This window comes from Aphelocoma coerulescens, chromosome 30, assembly GCF_041296385.1.
Source record: "Aphelocoma coerulescens isolate FSJ_1873_10779 chromosome 30, UR_Acoe_1.0, whole genome shotgun sequence".
NCBI classification, from domain to species: Eukaryota; Metazoa; Chordata; class Aves; order Passeriformes; family Corvidae; genus Aphelocoma; species Aphelocoma coerulescens.
In genome coordinates, this window is record NC_091043.1 from 606,409 (window position 1) to 627,234 (window position 20,826).

Genomic DNA, 20,826 nt, shown 5'->3' on the forward strand with positions numbered 1-20,826 from the left:
TCCCGCTGCCTCCTCCGGCTCCCGGTGCCACCCCCCGGCTCCCGGTGCCTCCTCCGGCTCCCGGTGCCACCCCCCGGCTCCCGGTGCCTTCCCCCGGCTCCCGGTGCCTTCCCGGCTCCCGGTGCCTCCCCCCGGCTCCCGGTGCCTCCCCCCGGCTCCCGGTGCCTTCCCGGCTCCTGGTGCCAACCCCCGGCTCCCGGTGCCAAACCCCGGCTCCCGGTGCCAACCCCCGGCTCCCGGTGCCGGCTCCCGGTGCCTCCCCCCGGCTCCCGGTGCCTCCCCCGGTGCCTCCCCCCGGCTCCCGGTGCCACTCCCGGGGGAGGCGCGGGGACTCCCCCCCCTGCTCCCCGTTAAAAGGGAGGGGGCGGGGTGGCGGCAACCGGGGGCGGCTCCGATCGGGCCCGTCCGGGCTCCCGGTGCCACCCACGGTAGGGGAGGGGGCGGTGGCGGGGACAGAGGTGCCACCCGCGGCTGCCGGTGCCCGTTAAAACCGCGCGGGAGGAGGCGGAGGAAGGAGAGGAGGAGGAGGAGGAGGAGGAAGGAGAGCGAGGGCGGGCGGGGGCGGGGGGGGGCCCCCATCCAGCACCGAGGGCCGGTCCCGGGTGCCGCTGCCGCCACCGGCGGTGCCACCCCCGGGCTGCGGGGGGGGTGTGATGGGCGCGGGGCGGCGGCGGCGGCGGCGGCGGTGACGATGACGGTGCCGCTGCTGAAGATCGGGGCCGTGCTCAGCACCATGGCCATGGTCACCAACTGGATGTCCCAGACGCTGCCGTCGCTCGTGGGGCTCAACGGCACCGCCGTGTCCCGCGCCGGTACCTCCGAGAAGATCGTGAGTGACCCCCCCCCCCACCCCCCGGTCCTCCCCGACCCCCTCCCGGTACCGGCGGAGGGGTCCCCGCCCCGCCAGCGCCCGCGTTTTGGGGCGATTCGCAGCCATTTCGGGGCTGCCGGAGGTTGCGGTGCTGGGATGCGGCAGAGGAGGGGGGGGAAAGGGGGGGGGGGATGGAGGGGGAGGGGGGGGCAGAGAGGTGGGGACCCCCCCTCTCCTCCCCTCCCCCACCCCCGGTGTCACCTCCGGGACCCCCCCCCCCCCCCCCGCTCTGCCGCCCCTCCCCCCCTCTGCTATTCCCGGGGATCCCCCCCCCCCTCCTCCTCCTCCTCCCCAAAATTCTCCTCACCGGGACCCTCCCCCCCCCGCCAAATTCTCCCTCCCCCCCCCCCCCCCCGCGTCCTCCGGGGCACCCCCGAATTTTGGGGACCCCCCCCGCATCCTCCTCCTGGAGACCCCCAAATTTTGGGGACCCCTCCCCCAAATCCTCCCTCCTGGGACCCCCCCGCGTCCTCCTGGGCACCCCCGAATTTTGGGGACCCCCCCCCCCCCCCGCATCCTCCTTCTGGAGACCCCCAAATTTTGGGGACCCCTCCCCCAAATCCTCCCTCCTGGGACCCCCCCCGCATCCTCCTGGGCACCCCCGAATTTTGGGGACCCCTCCCCCAAATTCTCCCTCCTGGGACCCCCCCCAAATTCTCCTCACCGGGACCCCCCCCCCAAATTCTCCCTCCTGGACTCCCCCGCATCCTCCTGGAGACCCCCGAATTTTGGGGACCCCTCCCCCAAATCCTCCCTCCTGGGATCCCCCCGCATCCTCCTGGGCACCCCCGAATTTTGGGGACCCCCCCCCCCCCGCGCATCCTCCTCCTGGAGACCCCCGAATTTTGGGGCACCCCCCCAAAATTCTCCCTTCTGGGACCCCCCCGGCTCCCCCCGGCATCCTCCTGGAGACCCCCAAATTTTGGGGACCCCCCCGGAGCCCCCCCGGACCTTCCCGGTTTTGGGGACCCCCCCTCTGTCACCCTCGGGACCCCCCCGCGTCCTCCTGGAGACCCCCAAATTTTGGGGACCCCCCCGCACCCCCCGGGACCCCCCCGGGCTCCTTCCCGGTTCCTCGGGACCCCCCCGGAGCCCCCCAAATTTTGGGGACCCCCCTCTTTGCCACCCCCGGGACGCCCCCCGCATCCTCCTGGAGACTCCCAAATTTTGGGGACCCCCCTGCCCCCCAAAAAATCTCCAGGACCCCCCCCTTCCCCCCCAGGGAATTCCCAGCAGGAGCCCCCCTGGAATTTTGGGATCCCCCCAAAATTCCCCCCCTCCCCCCCCCCCTCATTTTGGGGGGGTCCCGATCCCGTTTTTTTTTTCCTCTGGAAAAATCCAAATTTTTGGGAAGGAATTTTGGGGGGTGGGGGGAGGGGAGAGACCCCCCCCCCCCCCCTTCCAAATTCCCGCTGGGAATTCCCGGTGGGAACGGGGCCGGATTTTGGGGGGAAAAATCCCGGGTTTGGGGCTGGGGGAGGGGTTTGGACAGAGCCGGGAATTTGGGAATTTTGGGGAATTTTGGGGAATTTTGGGATGGATTTGGATAAACCTCCCCCTCCCCCCCCTTATCCCGATAAATCCCGACTGGAATTGGGGGGTGGGTCCCAACCCCGCTTCATTCCGGGGGGGGTTTGGGAACTTTTGGGATTTTTGGGGAATTTTTTATGGATTTTTGGGGCTTTTCGGGGCATTTGGAGGAATTTTGGGGGGGTTTGGGGGGATTTTTGGGACTTTTTGGGGTTTTTTTGGGACTTTTGGGGGATTTTTTGGGAATTTTGGGAGATTTGGGGGGTTTTCTGGGGAATTTGGGGGGATTTGGGGTTTGTTTGGGGGGGGATTTGGAGGATTTTTGGGAATTTTTGGGAGAATTTGGGGGGATTTTTGAGATTTTTGGGGGTGTTTTGGGGATTTGGGGAATTTTTGGGGCTTTTGGGGCTTTTTCGGGGCTTTTTGGGGATTTTGGAGGATTTTTTGGGGCTTTTTGAGGATTTTTTGGGGCTTTTTGATGGGATTTGGGGGAATTTTGGGGGATTTTGGGGGGGATTTTTTAGATTTTTTGGGAGTTTTGAGGGGATTTGGGGGAATTTGGGGAAAATTTTGGGGGATTTGGGGGGATTTTTGGGATTTTTCTTTTGGAGGCTTTTCTGGGATTTTTGGGGCATTTCAGGGACCTTTTTTTGGGATGCATTCCCGGTTTCCCAGCTGTCAATCATCGCCGCGGGGAAATTAGCGTTAATTAGCTCCTAATTAACCACCCTCGGCCCTCATTAATCACCGGGAAGCGGCCGCTGGAATAAAAACCGGGATCGCGGGAGCCCCAAAACCCGCGGGATTCACCCCAAAAATCCCGGAGTTTGGGGGGGTTTCCCCTTGGGGAAAAAAATTTGGGATTTGGGGGCAAAAATTTGGGATTTGGGGGCAGAAATTGGGATTTGGGAGTAGAAATTGGGATTTGGGGATGGAAATTTGGGATTTGGGGGAAAATATTTGGGATTTAGGGGCAAAAATTTGGGATTTGGGGGCAAAAAATTGGGATTTGGAGGCAGAAATTTGGGATTTGGGGGCAGAAATTTGGGATTTGGGGGCAGAAATTGGGATTTGGGGCAGAAATTTGGGATTTGGGGCAGAAATTGGGATTTGGGGGCAGAAATTGGGATTTGGGAGATTTGGGAGCAGAAATTGGGATTTGGGGACAGAAATTTGGGATTTGGGGGCAGAAATTGGGATTTGGGGGCAGAAATTTGGGATTTGGGGGTAGAAATTGGGATTTGGGGGCAGAAATTTGGGATTTGGGGGTAGAAATTGGGATTTAGGGGCAGAAATTGGGGTTCCCACCCCCCCAAAAAAGCGGGATCAGGGCAGGGATCCGACTGTTCCCGTTCCCCGGGTTTGGGGTCTCTGGGCTGGGGGAATCCCGGGATTTCGGGGCGCTGATCCCGGGTTTGGGGCCGGGAGCGGCTTTTCCCGGGAGGCCCCGATCCCGTCCCGGTGCCGAACCCCGAGGGCCTTCCCGAGATCCCCGAGGCTGTGCCTGAATCCCAAATCCCAAATCCCTGAGTCCCAAATCCATCCCTGAATCCCAAATTCCTGAGTCTCAAATCCATCCCTGAATCCCGAATCCCAAATCCCAAATCCCAAATTCCTGAGTCCCAAATCCATCCCTGAATCCCAAATCCCAAATCCCTGAATCCCAAATCCCTGAGTCCCTGATCCATCCCTGAATCCCAAATCCATCACTGAATCCCAAATCCATCCCCGAATCCCTGAATCCCAAATCCCCAACCCATCCCTAAATCCCTGAATCCCAAATCCCTGAATCCCAAATCCATCCCTGAATCCCAAATCCATCCCCGAATCCCTGAATCCCAAATCCCAAACCCATCCCTAAATCCCTGAATCCCAAATCCCTGAGTCCCAGATCCATCCCTGAATCCCAAATCCCAAATCCCCGAATCCCGGATCCCTGAGTCCCAGATCCATCCCTGAATCCCAAATCCATCCCCGAATCCCTGAATCCCAAATCCCTGAATCCCAAACCCATCCCTGAATCCCAAATCCCCGTGTTCCCACATCCCATCCATCCCCAAATCCCTAAATCCATCCCAAATCCCAATCCATCCCTAAATCCCTCAATCCCAAATCCATCTCCCCATTCCCACATCCCTTCCCAAATTCCTTTGCCCCCCAAAAAATTCCCCCAAACCCCCCAAAAATTCAAAAAAAAATCCCCCCAAAATCCCCTAAAAATCCCCCCTAAAATCCTCCCCAAAAATCCCCCAAAATCCCCCAAAATCTCCCAAAAATCCCCCATAAAATCCCCTCAAAATCCCTCCAAAATCCCCTAAAAATCCAAAAAAATTCCCCCAAAATCCCCCCCCCCAAATTCCCCCAAAAATCCTCAAAAATCCCCCAAAAAATCCCCCAAAAATCCCCCCAAAAAATCCCCCCCAAATCCCCCAAAAAATCTCCAAAGATCCCCCCAAAAATCCCCCAAAAATTCCCCCAAAAATCCCAAAAAATCCCCCAAAATCCCCCAAAAAATCCCCCAAAAATTCCCCCAAAAATCCCCAAAAATTCCCCCAAAATCCCCCAAAAATCCCCCCAAAAATCCCCCAAATATCTCCCCAAATCCCCAAAAATTGCCCCAAAAATCCCCCCCAAAATCTCCCCCAATCCCCTCCCGGCGCCTCCAGGCCGCGGCTCTCATTAATTATTCATTAGCGCTCCCTAATTAACGCTTGATGGCGGCTCCGGGGGGTGGGGGAGGGGCTGCGGCCGCTCCCGGTTTGGTTTTTTTTTCCCTCTGGGAATTTTTCCTTCCCGGATTTCCCGGGTTTTGGGTGGAAAAGCGGCGCTTTTGGGGCTCGAGCCATCCCGGGTTTTTTGGGGTTTTTTTTTTTTGGGATCATTCCCGAGGTTTCTCCTGGAATTCGGGGGGGGGGGGAGGGGGGGGATCCTGGGGGGGTTTTCCGGCTTTTTCCGCGGCTCGTGACGTCAGCGCGGCTGTGACGTCATCTGGCGGGGGGGGCCGATCCGTCCCTCCCCCTCTCCCTCCCTCCCAAATCCATCCCCAAATCCCAAATCCATCCCCCCATTCCCACATCCCTTCCCAAATCCCTTCCCCTCCAAAAAAATTCCCCCAAAAATCCCCCCAAAAATTCCCCCCAAAATTCCCCCAAATCCCCCCAAAAATTCCCCAAAATCCCTCCAAAAATTCCGCAAAATCCCCCCCAAATTACCCCAAATCCCCCAAAAATTCCCCAAAACCCCCCCAAAAATTCCGCAAAATCCCCCCCCAAAAATTCCCCCAAATCCCCCAAAAATAAACTGGGAAAAATCCGGGAATGTGGGGGAGGGGAATCAGGGGAAAAGAGGGGAAAAAAAAGGGGAAATGGGGAAAAAGAGGGAAAATGGAAAAAAAAGGGGAAAAAATTGGGGAAAATGGGAAAAAAAGAGGGGAAAAGGGGAAAATAGGGAAAAACTGGGAAAAAAGAGGAAAAAAAGAGGGGAGGGGGGAAAATTGAAAAGGAGGAAAAATAGGGAAAAACGGGAAAATTGGGAAAAATGGGGGAAAATGGGGAAAAAGAGGGGAAAGAGGGAAAAAAAGGGGAAAAGTTGGGGAAAATGGGGAAAAAGAGGGGAAAATAGGGAAAAAGGAGGGGAAAGGGGGGAAAATGGGAAAAAATGGGGAAAAAGAGGGACAAAAAGAGGGGAAGGGGGAAAATGGGGGAAAAGGAGGAAAAACGGGGGAAAAATGGGGAAAAAATGGGAAAAATGGGAAAAAAGAGGGGAAAAAGAGGGGAAAAATGGGGAAAAATAGGGAAAATGGGGGAAAAAAGGAGGAAAAGTGGGAAAAAAGGGAAAAAATGGGGAAAATGGGGAAAATGGGGAAAAAAGGGGAAAAAGAAGGGAAAAGGGGGAAAAATGGGAAAAATAGGGAAAGATGGGGAAAAAAGGGAAAAATGGGAAAATTGGGAAAAAAGAGGGAAAAAAGAGGGAAAAAAGAGGGGAAGGGGGAAAATGGGGAAAAATGGGAAAAATAGGGAAAATGGGGGAAAAAGAGGGGAAAAAATGGGGAAAAGAGGGGGGAAAATGGGAAAAATGGGGAAAATGGGGAAAAAAGAGGGGAAAAAATGGGGAAAAAAGGGAAAAAATGGGAAAAAATGGGAAAAAATAGGGAAAATGGGGGGAAAAAGAGGAAAAAAGAGGGGGGAAGTGGGAAAAAAATGGGAAAAATGGGAAAAAAATAGGAAAAAAGAGGACAAAAGAGGAACAAAAGAAGGAAAAGCTCAGCAGGGGCAGAAAGCGACGGGAGCGGGGCGGGATTGGGGGTGGGGCTGGGGTTTTCCGGGAATTCTGAGGGCCCCGTTCCCGCTTTTGCAGACGCTTTTCCAGAGCCCCGACGAGGGCTGGCAGGTTTTCACCTCGGCGCAGGCGCCCGACGGGAAATGCCTCTGCACCGCCGTGATCCCCGTGCGCGGCTCCTGCGCCCGCGACCTCCGCAGCCTCCAGCTCCGGCAGCTCACGGAAAAGGTCGGGAACGGGCTGCGAGGGGTTAATTGGGGACGGGAATTGGGGCTTTTTTGGGAATGAGGATCCCTGTGGGATTCCCAAAGATCTCCGCAGCCTCCAGCTCCGGCAGCTCACCGAAAAGGTCGGGAACGGGCTGCGAGGGGTTAATTGGGGACGGGAATTGGGGCTTTTTTGGGAATGAGGATCCCATTGGGATTCCCAAAGATCTCCGCAGCCTCCAGCTCCGGCAGCTCACCGAAAAGGTCGGGAACGGGCTGCGAGGGGTTAATTGGGGACGGGAATTGGGGCTTTTTTGGGAATGAGGATCCCAGTGGGATTCCCAAAGATCTCCGCAGCCTCCAGCTCCGGCAGCTCACCGAGAAGGTCGGGAACGGGCAGCGAGGGGTTAATTGGGGGTGGGAGGAGGGGAATTCCCGTCGGGAATTGGGGCTTTTTTGGGAATGAGGATCCCAATGGAATTCCCAAAGATCCCAATGGGATTTCCCGGGAATGAGGATCCCATTGGGATTCCCAAAGATCTCCGCAGCCTCCAGCTCCGGCAGCTCACAGAAAAGGTTGGGAATGGCGAGCGAGGGGTTAATTGGGGACGGGAATTGGGGGTTTTTTGGGAATGAGGATTCCCAATGGAATTCCCAAAGATCCCAATGGGATTTCCTGGGAATGAGGATTCCCTGTGGGATTCCCAAAGATCCCAATGGGATTTCAGGGATGAGGATCCCTGTGGGATTCCCAAAGATCTCTGCAGCCTCCAGCTCTGGCAGCTCACCGAGAAGGTCGGGAACGGGCTCCGAGGGGTTAATTGGGGCCGGGAATTGGGGCTTTTTTGGGAATGAGGATCCCCAGTGGGATTCCCAAAGATCTCCGCAGCCTCCAGCTCCGGCAGCTCACGGAAAAGGTCGGGAACGGGCTGCGAGGGGTTAATTGGGGAGGAGGGGAATTCCTGTCAGGAATTGGGGGTTTTTTGGGAATGAGGATCCCAGTGGGATTGCTGAAGATTCCAATGGGATTCCTAAAGATATCAAGGGGATTTCCTGCGATGAGGATTCCCAGTGGGATTCCCAAAGACCCCAATGGAATTCCCAAAGATCCCAATGGGATTTCCAGGAATGAGGATCCCAGTGGGATTCCCAAAGATCTCCGCAGCCGGCAGCTCACGGAAAAGGTCGGGAACGGGCTGCGAGGGGTTAATTGGGGACGGGAATTGGGGCTTTTTTGGGAATGAGGATTCCCAATGGAATTCCCAAAGATCCCAATGGGATTTCCCGGGAATGAGGATTCCCTGTGGGATTCCCAAAGATCCCAGTGGGATTTCAGGGATGAGGATCCCATTGGGATTCCCAAAGATCTCCGCAGCCTCCAGCTCCGGCAGCTCACCGAGAAGGTCGGAAACGGGCAGCGAGGGGTTAATTCGGGGTGGGAGGAGGGGAATTCCCGTCGGGAATTGGGGCTTTTTTGGGAATGAGGATCCCTGTGGGATTCCCAAAGATCTCCGCAGCCTCCAGCTCCGGCAGCTCACCGAAAAGGTTGGGAACGGGCAGCGAGGGGTTAATTCGGGGCGGGAATTGGGGTTATTTTGGGAATGAGGATCCCAGTGGGATTGCCAAAGATCCCAATGGGATTTCCCGGGAATGAGGATCCCAGTGGATTCTCAAAGATCCCAATGGAATTCCCAAAGATCCCAATGGGATTTCAGGGATGAGGATCCCTGTGGGATTCCCAAAGATCTCCGCAGCCTCCAGCTCCGGCAGCTCACGGAAAAGGTCGGGAACGGGCTCCGAGGGGTTAATTGGGGACGGGAATTGGGGCTTTTTTGGGAATGAGGATTCCCAATGGAATTCCCAAAGATCCCAATGGGATTTCCTGGGAATGAGGATCCCCAGTGGGATTCCCAAAGATCCCAGTAGGATTTCAGGAATGAGGATCCCAATGGAATTCCCAAAGATCCCAATGGGATTTCAGGGATGAGGATCCCTGTGGGATTCCCAAAGATCCCAATGGAATTCCCAAAGATCCCAATAGGATTTCAGGGATGAGGATCCCAGTGGGATTCCCAAAGATCCCAATGGAATTCCCAAAGATCCCAATAGGATTTCAGGGATGAGGATCCCAGTGGGATTCCCAAAGATCTCCGCAGCCGGCAGCTCACGGAAAAGGTCGGGAACGGGCTCCGAGGGGTTAATTGGGGGTGGGAGGAGGGGAATTCCCGTCGGGAATTGGGGCTTTTTTGGGAGTGAGGATCCCGGTGGAATTCCCAAAGATCCCAATGGGATTTCAGGGATGAGGATCCCAGTGGATTCCCAAAGATCCGAATGGGATTCCCAAAGATCCCAATGGAATTCCCAAAGATCTCAATGGGATTTGAGGGATGAGGATTCCCTGTGGGATTCCCAAAGATCCCTGTGGGATTCCTAAAGATCCCAGCGGGATTCCCAAAGATCCCAATGGGATCTCAGGGATGAGGATCCCAGTGGATTCCCAAAGATCCCAATGGGATTCCCAAAGATCCCGGTGGGATTCCCAAAGCTCCCAGTGGGATTTGAGGGAAAAGAGCGGGATTTGGGGGATGGGATGGATTCTCCCGGAATTCCCCCCCCCCCCCCCCCCAATTCCCAAGATTCGCTCTCCCTCCCCCTCCCCCGGAATTCCCAGGCTCATTAACCCCATTAATTACCCCAAATAACCCCATTAATTACCCCTGGAATGCCATTAATTACCGCCGGGGTGATTAATGGGGTTAATTGGGGTTATTAATGGGATTAATTGGAGTAATTATTGGGGTTAATTGGAGTAATTAATGGGGTTAATCGGGGTGATTAATGGGGTTAATCGGGGTGATTAATGGTGTTAATTGGGGAAGTTATTGGGGTTAATCGGGGTAATTAATGGTGTTAATTGGGGAAGTTATTGGGGTTAATCGGGGTAATTAATGGGGTTAATAATGGTGATCAATGGGGTTAATCAGAGTAATTAACTGGGTTAATTTGGATTATTAATGGGGTTAACCAGGGTGATTAACGGGTTAATTGGGGTGAATAATGGGGTTAATCAAGGTAATTGATGGGGTTAATCGGGGTGATTAATGGGATTAATTGGGACAATTAACGGGGTTGATCGGGGTGATTAATGTCGTTAATCAGGGCAATTAACAGGGTTAAATGAGGCAATTAATGAGGTTAATCAGGATGATTAATGGCGTTAATCAGGGTAATTAATGGGGTTAATCAAGGTCATTAACGGGGTTCATCGAGGTAATTAATGGGGTCACTCAGGGTGATTAACGGGGTTAATCGGGGCAATTAACGGCATTAACCAGGGTAATTAATGGCATTAACCAGGGTAATTAACAGCGTTAATCAGGGTGATTAACGCCATGAATCAGGGCCATTGACGGCGTTGATCAGGGCAATTACCAGCGTTAATCAGGGTAATTAAGGGCATTAATCAGGGCAATCAGCCACGTTAATCAGGGTAATTAAGGGCATTAATCAGGGCAATTAGCAGCGTTAATCAGGGCAATTAACAGCATTAATCAGGGCAATTACCAGCGTTAATCAGGGTAATTAAGGGCATTAATCAGGGTAATTAAGGGCATTAATCAGGGTAATTACCAGCGTTAATCAGGGTAATTAAGGGCATTAATCAGGGCAATCAGCCACGTTAATCAGGGTAATTAAGGGCATTAATCAGGGCAATTAGCCGCGTTAATCAGGGTAATTAAGGGCATTAATCAGGGCAATTAGCCACGTTAATCAGGGTAATTAAGGGCATTAATCAGGGCAATTAGTGGCGTTAATCAGGGTAATTAAGGGCATTAATCAGGGCAATTAGCAGCGTTAATCAGGGCAATTATCAGGGTTAATCGGGGTAATTAAAGGCATTAATCAGGGTAATTAAGGGCATTCATCAGGGCAATTAGCGGCGTTAATCAGGGTAATTAAGGGCATTCATCAGGGCAATTAGCGGCGTTAATCAGGCCCTTCCCCGCTGCAGGTGCAGAACATCTCGCAGTCCATGGAAGTGCTGGACCTGCGAACCTTCCGGGACCTGCAGTACGTGCGCGGCACCGAGGCGCTGCTGCGGGGCCTGGACGCGCGGCTCCGCGGCGCCGCTGAGGGCCAGCGCTCGCTGAGCGCCCGCGGCTTCCAGGTGGGAGCCGCAATTCCCGCTTGGCATCCCGCTTAGCCCAAAAATCCCGCTTGGCATCCCGCTTAGCCCAAAAATCCCGGTTGGCATCCCGCTTAGCCCAAAAATCCCGGTTGGCATCCCGCTTAGCCCAAAAAATCCCGCTTGGCATCCCGCTTAGCCCAAAAAAACCCGCTTTTCCCGCCCTTTTCCGTCCCAAAAACCCCGCTTTGCATCCCGGTTAGCCCAAAAATCCCGGTTGGCATCCCGGTTAGCCCAAAAAAAATCCCAATTTGCATCCCGGTTAGCCCAAAAAATCCCGGTTGGCATCCCGGTTATCCCAAAAAATCCTGGTTGGCATCCCGGTTAGACCAAAAAATCCCGCTTTGCATCCCGGTTAGCCCAAAAAAAATCCAGGTTGGCATCCCGGTTATCCCAAAAAAACCCCGCTTTGCATCCCGGTTAGCCCAAAAAACCCTGCTTTTCCCGCCCTTTTCCATCCCATTTATCCCAAAAAACCCCGCTTTTCCCACCCTTTTCCATCCCATTTATCCCAAAAAACTCCGCTTTCCCCGCCCTTTCCCCCTGATTTATTCCAGGATTTTCCTCTGATTTATTCCAGAATTTTTTCCTGATTTATTCCAGGATTTTTCTCTGATTTATCCCTGCCACATTCCAGGATTTTTCCCTCATTTATTCCCTGCCACATTCCAGGATTTTCCCCTGATTTATTCCAGGATTTTTCCCTGATTTATTCCCACCACATTCCAGGATTTTCCCGATTTATTCCCTGATTTATTCCCCAGTTTCCCCCCTGATTTTTTCCTGCCATATTCCCGGATTTTCCCCTCATTTATTCCCACCTCTTTCCACCCCACTCATCCCAAAAAATTCCCGTTTTCCCCTGATTTCTCCCCGCCACATCCCACAGTTCTCCCCTGAGGGCGTTTCAGGGATGGGGATCCCTGTGGGGTCTCTGGGATGAGAATTCCTGTGGGATTCCCAGGGCTCAGGATCCTTTTGGGGATTCCAGGGATGAAAACCCCAATGGGAATTCCCAGAGCCAAAGATCCCAGAGGGATTCCCAGGGCTCAGGATCCCTTTTGGGAATTCCCAGGGATGAAAATCCCAACGGGAATTCCCAGACCCGATCACCCCCATCGATCCCAAAGGCCAAATCCAGGATTTTGGGGCCGTTTTTCCCAGAGGGATTCCCAGGGCTCAGGACCCTTTTGGGGCTCCCAGGGATGAAAATCCCAACGGGAATTCCCAGAGCCAAAGATCCCAGAGGGATTCCCAGGGCTCAGGATCCCTTTTGGGAATTCCCAGGGATGAAAACCCCAACGGGAATTCCGCCCCCATCGATCCCAAGGGCCGAATTGGGGATTTTGGGGCCGTTTTTCCCAGAGGGATTCCCAGAGCTCAGGACCCTTTTGGGGCTCCCAGGGATGAAAACCCCAACGGGAATTCCCAGACCCGACCACCCCCATTGATCCCAAAGGCCGAATCCGGGATTTTGGGGCCGTTTTTCCCAGTGGGATTCCCAGGAATCAGGACCCTTTTGGGGCTCCCAGGGATGAAAACCCCAACGGGAATCCCGCCCCCATCGATCCCAAAGGCCGAATCGGGGATTTTGGGGCCGTTTTTCCCAGAGGGATTCCCAGGGCTCAGGATCCTTTTGAGGCTCCCAAGGCTGAAAACCCCAACAGGAATTCCCAGGAATGAACACCCCAACGGGAATCCCGCCCCCATCGATCCCAAAGGCCGAATCGGGGATTTTGGGGCCGTTTTTCCCCAGGTTTTTCCCCCCGCTTTCCGCAGGACCTGCAGGAGAAGATGCGGGAGCTGCTGCCGCTGCTGCCGGTGCTGGAGCAGTACAAGGCGGACTCGCGGCTCATCCTGCACCTCAAGGACGAGGTGCGGAACCTCTCCGGGATCCTCTTGGCCATCCAGGAGGAGATGGGAGCCTACGACTACGAGGAGCTGCAGCAGCGCGTGCTGCTGCTCGAGGCGCGGCTCCACGCCTGCCTGCAGAAGCTGGGTGAGGAAAAGAAATAGATCCCGTTCAAAATTCCCCCCCCCCCCCCCCAAAACAACCCCAAAATCGCCCCCAAAATCCTGCCAGAAATCGCCCTGGAAATCGTGGCCAAAATCCCCCCCAAATCCTGCCCAAAATCCTCCAAAATCCCCGCCAAAAAACACAAAAGTCCCCCTAAACCCTCTCCAAAATCGCCCCCAAAATCCTGGCCAAAATCCCCCAAAATCACCCCTAAAATCTCCCCAAAAAAACACAAAGTCCCCCCAAAACCTCTCCAAAAATCACTCCCAAAATCCCGCCCAAAATCGCCCCAAAATACCACCCAAAATCCCCCAAAACCTTTCCAGAATCGCCCCCAAAATCCCCCCAAATCTCCCCTAAAATAAAAAAAAAATCCCCACAAAATCCCCCCAAAACCTGCCCAAAATCGCCCTGGAAATCCTGGCCAAAATCCCCCCAAATCCTGCCCAAAATCCCGCCCAAAATGCCCCCCAAAAACCCACAGAAGTCCCCCAAACCCTCTCCAAAATCGCCCCCAAAATCCCGGCCAAAATCGCTCTGGGAATCATGGTCAAAATCTCCCCAAATCCCGCCCAAAATCCCCCCAAATCACCCCTAAAATTCCCCCAAAAACCCCACAAAATTCCCCCAAACCCTCTCCAAAATTGCCCCCAAAATCCTGCCAGAAATCGCCCCAAAATCCCGCCCAAAATCACCCTGGGAATCCTGGCCAAAATCCCCCCAAATCCCACCCAAAATCCCCCCCAAAAAACCACAAAAGTCCCCCAAACCCTCTCCAAAATCGCCCCCAAAATCCTGGCCAAAATCCCCCAAAATCACCCCTAAAATCTCCCCAAAAAACCCACAAAATCCCTCCAAAATCCCGCCCAAAATCGTCCCAGAAATCCTGGCCAAATTTCCCCAAGTCCTGCCCAAAATCCCAGCAAAATCCCCCAAAATCCCCCCCCCAAAAACCCCACAAAATCCCCCCAAAACCTCTCCAAAATCCCACCCAAAATTCCACCCAAAATCCCCCCAGAAATCCTGGCCAAAATCCCCCCAAATCCCACCCAAAATCGCCCCAAAACCTCTCCAAAATCCCCCAAATCCCCCAGAAAAACCCACAAAATCCCCCCTAAAATCCCCCCCAAAAAATCCCCCCAAAATCACCCCTAAAGATCCTCCTAAAACCTCCCCAAAATCCCCCTTAAAATTCCCCAAAATCCCCCCAAAACCCCCAAAATCCCATTTCCCACCCCAAATCCCATTTCCCACCCCAAAATCCCCCCAAAACCCCCAAAATCCCATTTCCCACCCCAAATCCCATTTCCCACCCCAAATCCCATTTCCCCCCCAAATCCCATTTCCCACCCCAAAATTCCCTTTCCCACCCCAAAATCCCTTTCCCACCCCAAAATCCCATTTCCCATCCCAAAATCCCCTTTCCCACCCCAAAATCCCATTTCCCACCCCAAATCCCATTTCCCACCCCAAATCCCATTCCCGATCCCGTTTCCCCTTCCCCATTCCCGCCACTCTCCCCGACTCAAAGGTGACCCCGAATCCCTGACCCCGCCGTGACCCCAAATCCCGGATTTCCCCCCTCATTCCCGGCGTTCCTTCCCTTTTCCCGCTTTTCCAGGCTGCGGGAAGCTCACCGGGGTCAGCAACCCCATCACCGTCCGCGCCTCGGGCTCGCGCTTCGGCTCCTGGATGACGGACACGATGACGCCCAGCGCCGACAGCCGGGTGAGGGCCACCCCAAAAAACCGGGGATTTCCCCGAGAAATCTCCCGGATCCCAAAGGATTCGGGGATTTGGGGCCATTTGGGCGCAATCCCGGCGGATTTGGGGCGGCGTTCCCTGAAAAATCCATGGATTTGGCACCCGGGATGTGACTCCAGGAGGGGCTTTTGGGGTGGGGGGTTTGATCGCAGTTTGGAGGGGTTTTGATCCCATCTCAAAGGGGTTTGGAGCCCAGTTTGGAGGGGATTTGATCCCATCTCAAAGGGGGTTTGATCCCAATTCGGAGGGGATTTGATCCCATCTCAAAGGGGGTTTGATCCCAATTTGGAGGTGTTTTGATCCCATCTCGATGGGGTCTTGATCCCATCTCAAAGGGGTTTGGAGCCCACCTTGAGGAGGTTTTGATCCCATCTCAGTGGGGTTTTGAGCTCACCTTGATGGGTCTTGAACCCATCTCAAAGAGGAATTTGGATCCCACCTCGATGGGGTTTGGAGCCCATCTCAAAGGGGTTTGGAGCCCAGCTTGGAAGGGGATTTGATCCCACCTTTGAGGGAATTTAAGCTCTTCTTGAAGTGGTTTTGATCCCATCTCAAAGGGGTTTTGATCCCACCTCGAAGTGAATTCAAGCTCTTCTTGAAGAGCTTTTGATCCCACCTTGGATGGGATTTGAAGCCCACCTTGAGGAGGTTTTGATCCCACCTTGAAGAGGTTTTGATCCCACCTTTGAGGTAATTCAAGCTCTTCTTGAAGAGCTTTTGATCCCACCTTGGATGGGATTTGAAGCCCACCTTGAGGAGGTTTTGATCCCACCTTGAAGAGGTTTTGATCCCACCTTTGAGGTAATTCAAGCTCTTCTCGAAGACCTTTTGATCCCACCTCGATGGGGTTTTGATCCCACCTTGAGGAGGTTTTGATCCCACCTCGATGGGGTTTTGATCCCACTTTTGAGGCAATTCAAGTTCTTCCTGAAGAGCTTTTGATCCCACCTCAATGGGATTTGGAGCCCACCTTGAAGAGGTTTTGACCCCACTTTGATGGGGTTTTGATCCCACCTTGAGGAGCTTTTGATCCCACCTTGAGAAGGTTTTGATCCCACCTTGAGGAGCTTTTGATCCCATCTCAAAGAGGTTTTGATCCCACCTTGATGGGGTTTGGAGCCCACCTTGAGGAGGTTTTGATCCCACCTCGATGGGGTTTGGAGCCCACCTTGAGGAGGTTTCGATCCCACCTTGAGGAGGTTTTGATCCCACCTCGATGGGGTTTTGATGCCATCTCAAAGAGCTTTTGATCCCACCTCAAAGTGCTTTTGATCCCACCTTTGAGGCAATTCAAGCTCCTCTCGAAGACCTTTCGAACCCACCTCAGATGCGTCTTCACCCCACCTCAACCTCTTGGAAACCCCAATTCCCCCCGTTCCTTTTCGCCCCGCTCTGATCCCATCCCCGCCCTTTCCCCTCCCTCCCCCAGGTGTGGTACATGGACGGTTACTACAAAGGCCGCCGCGTCCTGGAATTCCGCAGCCTCACCGACTTCATCTCCGGCCAAAACTTCGTCCAGCACCTCCTACCCCACCCTTGGGCCGGCACCGGCCACGTCGTCTTCAACGGCTCCTTATACTACAACAAATTCCAGAGCAACGTCGCCGTCCGCTACCACTTCCGATCCCGCAGCGTCCTGGTGCAGCGCAGCTTGCCCGGCGCCGGCTACAACAACACCTTCCCCTATTCCTGGGGCGGCTTTTCCGACATCGACTTCATGGTGGACGAGAACGGCCTTTGGGCCGTCTACACCACCAACCAAAACGCCGGCAACATCGTGCTGAGCCGCCTGGACCCGCAGAGCCTGCAGGTGCTGCGCTCGTGGGACACGGGCTACCCCAAACGCAGCGCCGGCGAGTCCTTCATCATCTGCGGCGTCCTCTACGTCACCAACTCCCACCTGGCCGGCGCCAAGATTTACTTCGCCTACTACACGAACACTTCCAGCTACGAGTACACCGACATCCCCTTCCACAACCAGTACTCCCACATCTCCATGCTGGACTACAACCCGCGCGAGAGGGTGCTCTACACCTGGAACAACGGCCACCAGGTCGTCTACAACGTCACGCTCTTCCACGTCGTCAACGCCGACGGCGACCTCTGATTGCCCCGGGGACAATTCCCGGCTTGGGGTTTTTTTTTTTTTTGGGGGGGGGGGGTTTTGGTTTTTCCACGCTCCCCCCCCTCGTCCTCGTCCTCGCCGCCGCCGCCGTGTCCTTGGAATTCCGGAGGAACCCGCCCAGTTGGGATTTCCCTCCCTCGAGTTCTGTCTCCTTCCCAGGTTGTTTTTTTCGCCCCCCCACCTTGTGTTTTTCCTTCTTTTCCCTCTTTTTTGCCCTTTTTTTTCCCCTCTTTTTTCCCTCTTTTTTCGCTTTTTTCCCCTTTCCCCCCCCTTTTTTTGCTTTTTTCTTTTTCCTTCTTTTTCCCTCTTTTTTCCCTTTTTTCCCTTTTTCCCTCTTTTTTCCCTTTTTTCCCTTTTTCCCTCTTTTTCCTTCTTTTTTCCCTTTTCCCCCTCTTTTTTCCCTCTTTTTTCCCTTTTCCCCCTCTTTTTTTCTTTTTCCCTCTTTTTTCCCTTTTTCCCTCTTTATCCTTCCTTTTTCCCTCTTTTTTCCTTTTTTCCCTCTTTTTTCCCTTTTTCCCTCTTTTTCCCTTTTTCCCTCTTTTTTCCCTTTTTTCCCTCTTTTTTCCCTTTTTTCCCTTTTTCCCTCTTTTTCCTTCTTTTTTCCCTTTTCCCCCTCTTTTTTCCCTTTTTCCCTTTTTTCCCTCTTTTTTCCCTTTTTCCGTCTTTTTTCCCTTTTTCCCTCTTTTTCCTTCTTCCCTTTTTTCCCTTTTTCCCCCTCTTTTTTCCTTTTTCCCTCTTTTTTCCCTTTTTCCCTCTTTATCCTTCCTTTTTCCCTCTTTTTTCCTTTTTTCCCTCTTTTTTCCCTTTTTCCCCCCCTTTTTCCCTCTTTTTCCCTTTTTTCCCTCTTTTTTCCCTTTTTTCTCTTTTTTCCCCCTTTTCCCCTTTTCTCCTCTTTTTTCCCTCTTTTTCCTTCTTTTCCCCCTTTTCCCTCTTTTTTTCCCCTTTTCCCTTTTTTTCCTTTTTCCCTCTTCCCCCTTTTTTTTTATCCCTCTTTTCTCCTTCTTTTCCCCTTTTTTCCCTCTTTTCCCCTCATTTTTCCCCTCCCCCTCCTTTTTTCCCCTTTTTCCCCCATTTCCCCTCTCTTCCCCCCCTTTTTTTCCCCCCTTTTTCTCCCTTTTTTCCCCTTTTCTCCCTTTTTTTCCCTTTTCCCCCCTTTTTTCCCCTTTTCCCCCCTTTTCCCCCCTTTCCCACATTTTCCTCCACCTCCCTGGATCATTTTTTCCCCTCCCCCCCTGCGATTTATTCCCAATTCCTCGATTTTTTCCCCCTTTTTCCCTCCTCCTCTCCGGTTCTCCTGGAATTTCCTCGGATTCCTGCCGCATGGAGCTGCTCTGCCTTGGGTTTTTTTCCATATTTTTTTGGGGGGGGGAATTTTGGGGCCAAATTCCATCTTTATTTCGACGGCAAATAAAACAAAAAAAAAACCCCTCTCTGCCGTTTTGTGGCATCCGGTGATTTTTTTGTTTTGTTTTTATCCTTTTCCCCTTTTCCCTCCCTTTTCCCCCAGTTTTTAATTCATTTTTTAAATTATGGTTTTAATTTCTCTCTCCCTGGGTTGGTTTTCCTGGCATTTCCCTGGCATTTTCCTGGCGTTTTCCTGGCATTTTCCTGACGTTTTCCGGGTGTTTTCTGCCCATTTTTCCAAGAGGAAGAGGATAGATGTGGGGAAAAGGGGATGGAAAAATGGGAAAAGAGGATGGAAAATGGGAAAGAGGATGGAAAACTGGGAAAAGAGGAGGGAAAAGGGGAAAAGAGGAGGGAAAATGGGAAAAGAGAAAGGAAAAATGGGAAAAGAGGAAGGAAAACTGGGAAAAGAGGAAGGAAAAAGGGAGGAGGGAAAATGGGGAAGAAAAGACAGGAAAGGGGGAAAAAGGTTGGAAAAGTGGGAGAAGAGGGTGGAAAAGGGGGAAGGGAGGGAGGGAATGGGATGATCCAGGAGGTTTGGGGATGATCCCGAAGGGTTGGGATGATCCCAAAGGGACGGAGCCGATCCCGGGGCTCGGCCAAGTCCCCGCCGGCCGCGTTCCCGCCCTCCCCGGGAAGGGAATTTGCTGCTGGAAGCGGAATCCGGCTCCTGGAAACCGGGAATGGGCACGGAGCTGGCTCCTGGAAACCGGGAATGGGCACAGATCCCATGGGAAACCGGGAATGGGCACGGATCCGGCTCCTGGAAACCGGGAATGGGCACAGATCCCATGGGAAACCGGGAATGGGCACGGATCCGGCTCCTGGAAACCGGGAATGGGCACGGATCCGGCTCCTGGAGATCGGGAATGGGCACAGATGCCATGGGAAACCGGGAATGGGCACGGAGCTGGCTCCTGGAAACCAGGAATGGGCACAGATCCCATGGGAAACCGGGAATGGGCACGGATCCGGCTCCTGGAGATCGGGAATGGGCACAGATCCCATGGGAAACCGGGAATGGGCACAGATCCCATGGGAAACCGGGAATGGGCACGGATCCGGCTCCTGGAGATCGGGAATGGGCACAGATGCCATGGGAAACCGGGAATGGGCACGGATCCGGCTCCTGGAAACCGGGAATGGGCACAGATCCCATGGGAAACTGGGAATGGGCACGGATCCTGTGGAAAACTGGGAATGGGCACGGATCCCATGGAAAATTGGGAATGGGCACGGATCCCATGGGAAACCGGGAATGGGCACGGATCCAGCTCCTGGAGACCAGGAACGGGCACAGACCCCAGAACAGGCACAGATCCCACAGCGGGCATGGATCCCAGAACGGGCACGGATCCCAGAATGGGCACGGATGCCATGGGAAACTGGGAACGGGCACGGATCCCAGGAACGGGCACAGATCCCACTGGGCACGGGCATGGATCCGGCTCCTGGCACCGGGATGGGAGCTGGGAAGAGGCAGGAGAGGAGGAGGAGGAGGAATTTTGGAAAGCGCGGCCGAGCTCCCGCCGGCTCCGGGAAAAGGCCCTGCTGGGATTAATTGGGGATTTAATTGGGGACTTAATTGGGGATTTAATTGGGGATTTTTAATTGGGGATTGGGGCCGGAGCTGGCTCCCAGCAGGGCGGGATCCAAGGGATCCATGGATCGGGATAATCCCTGCTCGGGAAGAGGGGAGGGGGTGCCAGGGATGGGGATGGAGCATTCCCAGTCCCAATCCCAATTCCCAATCCCCATTCCCATCCCCAATCCCAATTCCCAATCCCAATTCCCAATTCCCAATTCCCAATTGAGGGGAATTTTGGGCGAATTCCGTAGGATTTTTGGGCAAATTTTGTGCGATTTTGAGGCGACTTTTGTGGGATTTTGGGGTGAATTTTGTGAGATTTGTGGGGGGATTTGGGGGAAATTTTGTGGGATTTTTTGGGCGAATCTTGTGTGGTTTTTCTGGGGAATTTTTGGGCAAATTCAGTGGGATTTGGGGGGGGGATTTTATGGGATTTTGGGCAAATTTTGTGGGATTTTGGGGTGAATTTTGTGGGGATTTTCTGGGGAATTTTGAGTGAATTCTGTGGGATTTTGGGGGGGAATTTTGTGGGGATTTCGGGGGAATTTTGGGGGGATGAAGGGGGAAATTTGTGGGATTTTTGGGGGGATATTGGGGCAAATTTTGGGGTGAATTCTGTGCGATTCTGGATGGAATTTAATGGCATTTGGGGGGGAAATTTGGGGGGAACCTGCGGAGAATTTTGCGGGGAATTTTGTGGGATTTTTGGGGGAGATTTTGGGGGAAAAATTTGCGGAGACTTGGGGGTGAATTTTGTGGGATTTGGGGGGGGAATTTGGTGGGGATTTGGAGGGAATCTGGGGGGGGGGAGATTTTTGTGGAATTTTGTGGCATTTTGAGGAGAACTTTGTGGGATT

General features: G+C 53.8%; 1 protein-coding gene across 1 annotated transcript; it reads left to right on the forward strand.

Annotated features, from left to right (window-relative positions):
* The first annotated feature begins 610 nt into the window (after nucleotides 1-610).
* OLFM2 (olfactomedin 2) lies at nucleotides 611-16,997 on the forward strand. Its single transcript, XM_068997958.1, has 6 exons — nucleotides 611-829; nucleotides 6,758-6,907; nucleotides 10,898-11,053; nucleotides 12,851-13,070; nucleotides 14,710-14,816; nucleotides 16,282-16,997. The coding sequence occupies exons 1-6, from the start codon at nucleotides 692-694 to the stop codon at nucleotides 16,957-16,959; spliced, it is 1,449 nt and encodes a 482-aa protein (XP_068854059.1). The 5' UTR covers nucleotides 611-691; the 3' UTR covers nucleotides 16,960-16,997.
* Nucleotides 16,998-20,826: the final 3,829 nt, after the last annotated feature.

Coding starts and splice junctions, on each gene's coding strand:
- OLFM2 (XM_068997958.1), top strand. CDS start 692: ATGACGGTGCCGCTGCTGAAGATCGGGGCCGTGCTCAGCACCATGGCC. Junction 830..6,757: donor CCGGTACCTCCGAGAAGATC/GTGAGTGACCCC, acceptor CCGCTTTTGCAG/ACGCTTTTCCAGAGCCCCGA. Junction 14,817..16,281: donor CGCCCAGCGCCGACAGCCGG/GTGAGGGCCACC, acceptor TCCCTCCCCCAG/GTGTGGTACATGGACGGTTA.